Source organism: Cryptotermes secundus, unplaced genomic scaffold, assembly GCF_002891405.2.
Source record: "Cryptotermes secundus unplaced genomic scaffold, Csec_1.0 scaffold26, whole genome shotgun sequence".
NCBI lineage: Eukaryota > Metazoa > Arthropoda > Insecta > Blattodea > Kalotermitidae > Cryptotermes > Cryptotermes secundus.
Window position 1 is genome coordinate 2,632,891 of NW_019743656.1, and position 9,202 is coordinate 2,642,092.

The window sequence follows — 9,202 nt, forward strand, 5'->3', positions numbered from 1 at the left end:
AACTAAACATCCATGGCCTGAGTGGGATTCGAACCCACGATCCCAGTTTCCAAGCGAGCGAAGACAGTACATGCCTCAGACCGATCGGCTACCGTGACCGGCGGTAGAATGATTAGGCAAATGAATTTGAAAGGATATGGAAGGAAGCGGCCTGTAGGGACTGAGGAAGACTATGAAATCCCCAAATCATGGTAGAGATTTGAACGCTAATGCTTGAGCAGACTTTCTGAAGGCAACCTAATCTAAAGCCGATGCACAGTTTCCCTCTTCTGCCGCATGCTGTCTCCACGGGACAGACTACATGTTGAGGAGTTGACAGTTGTTTAGCTGGTAAGAAGAATCCCTCCTTTTATCAAAACAGCTCATTAGCATGTTTACAGTTTCACACTTTCATGTACCTTATACTTCTGAGATACATTTTAATATTATCTTCGCATCACTTTAAATTTTCGTACTAACATTTTATATGCACCGAGCAAGTTGGCCCAAACGATGACGTTTCTACCTTGTATCCAGTAGGTATCCGATTCGAATCTATGGCGAAACACAGACTATATTGACTTAGAATATCGTGTTTTTCCTCATTTCTTGTGGCCATATGCCCCGTGATATTCGTACCTCAACTTAGGCCACAATCGATTACTTCCACACCCGTACAAATCATTGTTCATCATTATCTAACCACTCGACTGTACATAGTCTGAATTATTGACGGTTTCCGTAAACAAACAACAAATAAGTAACAAATGAATTGCATACGCAGTTCACGTGTGCTCCCATTGGCCAACAAGATTACGCAAACAGGACTTGCGCGCTGAACGTGTTTGATGTTTGAAAGTAAATTATCATGCCATCTCTTGACATTTCATTGGAACTATCAGTGGCCTTTATCAAAGAAATTTATGAATAGCCGTGGGAAACACATAACCAGAAGACGTCATCGCTGATTTATGAATTATATTGTGTGCAAAAAAAAAAAGGTGATACATCACAAGTGTTCTGACCTTTAGCAGAACATATGTTGACTTTAAATAAGTGACTATGATCTACCTATATTTTGAGGAGACTGCTTTATCTGTGATGAAAGTCGTTTCGAAGTGAAACCACCAGAGTTTCCTGTCTCATAAATTTAAGTGTTTTTCTTAAGTTCTCAGCATTCAAAAGATCCCCCTAAGTGCATTCTGCAGTATCCAATTACGTGACTCAAAACTGTGTGAAGTCGCAATGTGCCAGCCATAATTATAACACTGTATTGACGTGTGATGTCTGGGTTTGAAACATTCGCTTCATGTAGGGCTTCAGGATGAAATGTATCCAAAATAAAAAAAATACATATCTCAGAAAGTAATTTTCATACACGTATACGTTTTATGTCATCGGAAAAGAAAACTCTGAAAGTTTTGTTTTTTCATGCCCGGCTTATGCACACACGCCGCACATATTTCTGCCACCATGTTAGGAATCACCTGGACAGAGAGATGGCTGGGAGATAGATCGGCAGAGGCGGACCAATCGCTTGGCCTCCTAAGTCGCCAAATTTAACCCCAGTGGGTTTTTTTCTTGTGGGGTTATGTAAAGAACATTGTCTACCAGGCTAAGATCAACGAGCTTCAACACCTGAAAGCCCACATAAGGGCCGCTGTGGCTACGGTAACACCAAACATGCTTCAAGTATGGATACCGTATTTACGTATGTATAGGACGCACATTTTTCTTCAAAAATTCAAGAGGAAAACTGGGGTGCGGCTTATATTCGAAATATTCGAAATCATACTTCATTTTAAAAAAATTATATTCATAATTAGTAATACAGGGTGTTCAAAGATCGAGGAAACCGGGGCAGCAGCGTAGAGCGGATGGAANAACTTTGATTCGTTTCCCATTGTAATGGTGTAACCCTCAAATGTGTGTAATTAAAGCTTTCTGTGATATAATTATTTTATTTTGGATACCTTTCATCCGGACACCCTGTATTTATACAGACCGGTCTGCGATGGATATTTACACGTAGTTTTGTAATTTGTATGGATTTCTGCAGTGATTGTCCTGTCGAACCAATTAAGTTACAATGTCGGGTTTGCGATTCCGGCGGAAATGACTACAGTCTTCTGGGTTGTAACACAACGTAGTTCGGATACAACCTGACGTTTTGGAGTAACATATTGATTTCATATTCAGAGTTGAAGAGTAAGCCAATCAAGAGACAAACAGAAGCAAACGGCAAGCTGAGAGACTGCTTACTGTCGCCTCGTGATACAGTCTCCGTACTGATTGGGCAGAAGATTTTGTGGTGATGAAGAAGAGATATCTGCCTCCGCTGCCAATAAAGCCCCGATTCTCTGGTCGAGTAGCATCATTTATCTCCATCTTCCTGTTACTTCCTCCATCTTAGGTCAAAATGTTCTCCTCGGCACTCTGTTCGCAGTTCGTTTTGATAAGCATGATTTATATGTATTGTTTACCTGTAGAATTTCCTGTGTATGTTTTACTGATAGTATTATTGCATGACGAGTCCTGTATCAATGTATTTTGATTTATGGGAAAATAAAAAAAAAGAAAAACCAAAGAAAATAGGTTCCATGTATAGCACATTGCTGCGAGATACAGAGCCTTAGTACTGTTTTTTGCTACAAGAGTTCAGCACAAGATGGATAAGAGGAAAGAAATTAAGAAACGTGTTTGTGTCCACAATAAGTTAAATTCGAGACAAGACAGAAACGCAGATTCGTAAAAAAAAACAAATTTTGAAATATTTTAAGTGATATTTAAGTGATTTCTACATGTGCCACCTGCTTTAACATACTGAAACGCTTCATTCTGCCCACACAGTGTAGCTGTGTGTTCCGTATGGTTATCACAATAAACAGCGATTGGTTCCCCAAACAGCATTAACAGGTTGGACTCCGTAGGGGAGACTTAATGTGTTTCCTGTGAGGTACGGACTAAATTCGTATATATTATTTATACGAACTTCATATTTCAACCCCTCCTTCACAGAAGAGGATGGCCCATTTCGAAACACGTACGTGTCTACGGGAGAACAAAAGTCTTGGTCATGAAGCTCTAGGAGACTGAAGCTAGGAATGACTGTGGTTGCTAAGGCCAGCAGCAATTTAATCGACGGATCATATTTCAAAGTGCGAAAAGTCAGCTCTCATCTTTCAATATATCCTTTAAAACAAAGTAGTTTTTACTATGTACAACTAGCGTACCATTTTAAAACTGTATTCCACCCACACAGTGTGTTTGTGTCTTCCGAGTGATTCTCACAATAAACAGCAACTGAGAAGTATTAACCGGTTGGTCTCTGTAGCCAATATTATGTCTAAAGTATAATATCTTCTGGAAGGTGAAGCCGTGTAGTCTGGTTTAAATTTACCGACATTTCGAAGGAACGTACTGCTTCCGTCTTCATGGTCGGAGAGTAAGAAAAGTTTTGTAAAGCCTGCCAGACTACGCGGCGTCATATCCCAGAAGTTAATGTTATTCATAGTGACACCCGTGAGAACCTCTAATCTCACGATATGCCATCTGTTTTGTCTGCGATACGAACTAAATCATCTTGCTGTCTCGGTGGCTCCATAGAGATTCTGCATGTACTCCTACGTACAAGTTCGAGAGGATACACGAATTAGGAAATATATTATGGGTTTATGATCATTTATTTTTCAATAGACAGAAAGAAGATGATATAGAATTTAATACATCAATTTTGAATAACTTATGACAATTTTTAAAACCACTGAATCATCAATACATAACCTGTATTACATACATTTATATTACGTTAAACGCATCAGAAAATAAATGATCTGATTTCAATAAATATATGAATGATCCTGAGAAAAAAGAAATAATTAAAACTAATATTTTCAATAAACAGAAATAACGCCTGAAGAAAACAACTGATCCGTTGAAATCGGGTCGCTTGACCAATGAGGTAAGTTGTTCGTGTAGAGGATTTCTGTAAAACATGAAGAAATATTTCAAATTAATTGAAGAGTTGCTTTCCATCCTTTAACGTCAAACTCTCTTTCTTATTCTGTATTTAATTTATTTACAATTTATTTAATGACACTATCAATACCTCGGACTATACATCAGGGGTAACCAAACTTACTGGACATCTGAGCCACAGACAGAAATAGAAGGTATATGTTTGGGTACTAGCACTCCACATAAAGAACTTTCTGTACTAAATCCACTTGTAACAAAGAGGCTCACTAATATTTTTTCCTGTCAGCCACATTAACGTTCTAAAAGAGGGCATTGGTCTCGCGAACCACAGTTTAATCACATCTGCTATATAGGATTGAGAGTTAGGCTGAATAATGAAGGAAGTGGTTGTGGCATAATGGACGGGATATCGTGGCACTTGCCTGGAGGGACTGAGGAATACAACGAAAATTGTCAGTTCAGGATAGTCGCTGTCACGGGCAAGGTTCGAACCGAGCATCTCTCGAATATAAGTCTACGGGATCGTCACTACTACAAAAATCTGTTTTCTGTGTTTCAGTAAGGACTTGCCCTTACTGAATGTCCAGTAAATTTTTTCCAAAATACCTTAACATAACATAACATGACGTAATGTAACATAAGAAACAAGACAACATTGTTGTAGCCAGGGGAAGCTGTTAATGTTGGACCCAGTACTGATAACTGCAGCTACACTGCAGAAAACTCGCGCTGTCCAGCCAGACGCAAGGGGCGTACCTGAGTGATGACTTAGTGAAGGTAACTGAGTCCACCGTAGGCGGCAGGGAGACTCAAAGCAGGGGCCGCCAACTTACTAAAGGCTGGGGCAGCATATGCAACGGGGGCGGCAACCTGAAAATTCAGACCATGCATATAGAATAACCTGCCCCTTAGGCTTACTGTTCCGGCGAAATATGCAGATCAGTGTTTTAAGATCTTACCTTAGCTATGGCTGGGGCGGCATAGGCAACCCTGGCGACTGGGGCGGGGTGGTAGCTAAGAGCAGGCGAGGCTGCAATTGCGGGGGCTGCATAGCTAATCTGAAACGGAAGTTTGTGATTAAAAACATTTATCGTTTTGGAGTCTTCCTCATACGGTTCAGATAAATTCATATGATTATGAAATACGCAATTTATTAAATTACGCAACTATATATATATAATCTGAAATATGTAATTCATTATATGTCAAAGTTATGCCTTACATAGGTTTAATTTACTCTGTATTCTTAAATTCCATGTACCGGATTCTTTATCAAGAAACTGATATTTGCCGAGAGAGTGTTCAGGACCGCTAAGAAACTCGAAGGTTTATAACCACGTTAGACACAGCCCACATGTGGGCTCTGTCTTAAGTTGGTTGAATCCAGTCCATACACACATACATTTAGGTTCCTTCGGGTAATATTTTGCACCCTTCCTCATTCCTTCCACGCCTGCTACACTCCCCACGCATGTTATCGTACATAATTTCACCGTCAGAGAGGGCGCCCCAAATGAACAAGACAGTAACTTTCATATAAGAAAAAAAAGTCTGGTCATGAGCAGCAGCCGAGGCTCGACACCAAGACAGACAGACTGACGGACCGTCAGTTGCAACGTGACTTGGACTTGGTATCCGAATCTGCTGTTAAATAAAAGGATTTGATGTTCTAACAGCAGTAACTATGAACATTTCTGTCTTATGGAATATAACGCCATGCAGTCCATTGAAAATCAATCGACGTTTCGGAGGAACATTCCACCTCCATATTCAGGGTTGAAGAGTAAGCCGAGAAAGAAATCAGCATAAATCAGGCAGCAAGCAGATATGGTTTCCTGCTTAGATTTCTCTTCAGCCCTCCGAAACGTCGGTTGACTTTCACCGGGCTACAACGCGTGTTGTTGAACCACTACGATAAACTGAAACCTTGCCCCTGTTATTCTGACAAGAGGGCATATAGAATTCTGAATCTTCTTTGAGAGGTCATTTGAAGATCTACAAGTGGCTACAAGATATTGAAAGCAAGCAAGGATACAGAGTGAGTACTTACAGCAGCGGGAGCATGAGCGGCATAGCTCAGTGCGGGAGCGGCAAGAGCGGGGGCGGCAAATTTCAGTGCGGGAGCAGCGAGAGCTGGGGCTGCATAACTGATAGCTGGAGCGTGAGCAAAGGCGGGGGCGGCATAGCTAAGTGCAGGGGCAGCAAGTGCGGGGGCGGCATAACTCAGTGCTGGAGCGGCATAACTCAGAGCAGGGGCGGCGAGTGCGGGGGCAGCATAACTCAGTGCGGGGGCGGCACCATATCCCAAACCGTAGATTCCACGTTTGTCCTGCTTCTTCTCAGCAGGAACAGCGCTCTTCTGGTCTTCCTTCTTCTCTTCTGCGCAGGCCACGACGGCCAGAGCGAGGATGAACACAGCCTGAGAAGAGAACAGTAATAAAGAGACGTACAGATCTCTACAACCTACGAATCATAGGGAGCTGTGTCCTGCTTGACAGACCAATAATTGCTCACCCACTAAAGAAATTCCTAACATTTTAAGCAACATGTTGGGATTCAGGATATCTCAGTCAGTATAGCGATAGGATGCGGTCCGGACGGCCTGGGTTCGATTCCCGGCAGTGCAAGATTTTCTCTTCTCCACGTCGCCCCGACTGGCTCTGGGGCCTACCCAGTCTTTTATCCAACGGATACTTTGAACTATTTCCGTAGAAGTAAAGCGGCTGGGGCCTGAAGCTGAACACACAGCTCCATGTGTTGTTGAGGTGAACAATATGTGGAGCTATACCTCCCCATACATCTTAATGGCGTGGTGTTTAATTAATGAAGCAAAAGAACGACTTTGCCGTTTATTTACGGCTCCTTTAACGACACTGTTGTTCAATTTAGATAGCGCCGAAAGACAAAATATAACAATAAATAATTATTTTGAAATGCTGTGGATAGAATGTTCGTGGGGGAATATGAAGTGGTAACCCAGTATTTGGCTGGATAATTCACACGATGGCAGACAAAACAGATGTCCCCATGGATGATGGATGAGATTTTTAATACACAGTTCTTAAGCCGTTGTCATAATTTGACGGCTGAGACCGTCTGATCATTCGAGTGTAAAGATGGCTGCTTTGATAGCTCTGAAATTTTACTGGATGAATGTCGTGACTGGATCCCACTGCTTATTTCAAAGTTCTTATGTTTGATTTTATGTACGAATTTATGAACTCAAAAGAAAACTTATATTCATTTGTTCTTATACAACTAATTCGGAACATAAATTTAAGTGATGTAATATAGAGGTTATATTATAACAACGCCGTTTCTTAGTTTATCTACATGCAATTGTTTCTCGGAGAAAATACATTTAACCTGTACTAAGGAGACTGTAAGGAAACATCTTCAGTCAGACATTTCACTGAAATTTTGTAGTGTCTGTTACGTCGATAGTTGTTGGCAGGTGGGAGAAAGTGAGGAATTTGCCCGCAACACTGTAATTTTCGGGGGAAAGAAGCAAAACCGAAAAAGAGTACCTCAATTATTATTATTAAATATTAAATGTATTTCTTTAAAAAATATATAAATTCTTCTGCCCTGAATATTTTCTGGTGATCCATAAAAGTGTCGTAATTTATAAATACATTTTTTTGGCTCTCTTTATTTGGAAAACTAAACCGGCTAGCCCTCCTGGAGAATATCCTGGTGACATACATGAGCACATGTCTGATTCTGTGTGATGTCATATTTGTACCAGCAGAAATGAGCCATCCTGGTGTATGCACAGTCTCATATTGCAGAAGAAGCTGACATTTCTACATAATCACCGGTTACTATCCATAATTTTCCGTTAATAACATATATATACGATAAATTGTTGACAGTTTTCGACCTCAGGTCAGTTCATGTTGGATTTGTGGTGAGCTAAGCATATGAGCACTTTTCCTCGGAGTACTTCTGTTTCCCTTGCCAATTCTCATTCCGCCAACTGTTTGAAATTCATTACAGCGAGATCGTATTTTATGCGAGAATGCGTTCGTGAATACCTCGCATAATTCAAGACAAATTTTGAAACATAGGCCTGAGCCTTGCCGAATATTTTTGAGGATTCGTATTATTTCAAAATTCTGCTCACAAACTGAGATTTTATTAATACATTTTTATACCGCACTATTCCAAATTCGCACAAAATGCGACCGCACTCTGTAGTCACCCTATGTTAAGGCGCTATATAATATAGATACTGACGAAGTCGTTAAACAACAAACTGAAAAAGTAACGCGTATATCTGATTCATAGCTCCAGAATAAAGATACATACAGAAACCGCCCCCTCTCCAGCTCTTTCGTTTTTCAGTTTATTTTCGCCTTGCTGTGCAACTATACCAGGTTTTACAGTATAAAAGCGATCTGTCATTTGATATTTCCTTGCTTGACAACCGTTTAATGCATACAACGATAACTATGCAGTTTTAAATCGATAAAACATAAATAAACCAAGTGGCATGTGAATTTTCAGTAAAAAAAGGCAAAGCTATCGCTATAACAGGCCGTGGAGGCCCATGGGGTTGTGAGACGTCGAGGATCCCACATTTTCTAGAAATCGGCTCACAGATGGCGGTGAGGCCGCCCGCCTTAACCCCAAGAAGATTCCTGGTACTCATTTCTGTTAAAGGCTGAGTCGACCGCAGGGCCATAGTGCGGCTGGAAGGATTAGATCAATTGAAAATGACAACGACCTCGTTGGGATTCAACCTGAGACCTTCCGTCTTGCAGCATAGTGCCTCATCCAGCTACTCTACCGCATGCCCCCGTGAATTTTCAGTTCGGGATTAAAATGTACGTTGATTAAAAATTTTCGCATACGCTAACATGGATACTACAGGGAATTCTGGTTTGAAAGCAGACCTTGCTCTTGTAGTAGATCTCAGTCCATATAGTGATAACGCAACTGACAGTACGACCAAGTAATCGGGGTTCGATTTGGTTCAGGACAAGAGATTGTTCTCCATAGAGGTCAGGCCGGCCCTGGGGCCCACCCAACGCCCTAACGAATGGGTACTTGGGCCTATTTTTTTAGGGTAAAGCAACCGCGACTTGAAGCTGATCACTCATGCGGAGGTTAAAATGGATGGATCTATACCTCCATTCCCCCCCTAGTTGGTGTTTAATCACAGGGTAATTTTACCTTCACTTTCGTTCGTGAGTTAAGAGGTTGGGCCTAGTGTTCCTTCACTCGAAGCTACACTTACCAG

At 41.1% G+C, this 9,202-nt stretch overlaps 1 protein-coding gene across 1 annotated transcript; it reads right to left on the reverse strand.

The window, feature by feature from the left end:
- Positions 1-3,795: 3,795 nt before the first annotated feature.
- On the reverse strand, positions 3,796-7,719 carry LOC111874131 (cuticle protein 16.5). Its single transcript, XM_023869359.2, has 5 exons — positions 7,663-7,719; positions 6,008-6,376; positions 4,917-5,015; positions 4,714-4,827; positions 3,796-3,964 (listed from the first exon to the last, which is right to left on the reverse strand). Exons 1-4 carry the CDS (start codon positions 7,717-7,719, stop codon positions 4,726-4,728), a joined length of 627 nt encoding a protein of 208 aa, XP_023725127.1. The 3' UTR covers positions 3,796-3,964; positions 4,714-4,725.
- Positions 7,720-9,202: the final 1,483 nt, after the last annotated feature.

What these genes read in the sequence shown, in the direction of transcription:
- LOC111874131 (XM_023869359.2), bottom strand. Translation starts at nt 7,719, where the DNA reads ATGGCTCATTTCTGCTGGTACAAATATGACATCACACAGAATCAGACA. An exon ending in AGAATCAGACATGTGCTCAT is followed by an intron (nt 6,377 to 7,662) that starts GTATGTCACCAG and finishes TTCTCTTCTCAG; the next exon opens with GCTGTGTTCATCCTCGCTCT. An exon ending in CCGCTCATGCTCCCGCTGCT is followed by an intron (nt 5,016 to 6,007) that starts GTAAGTACTCAC and finishes CTTCCGTTTCAG; the next exon opens with ATTAGCTATGCAGCCCCCGC.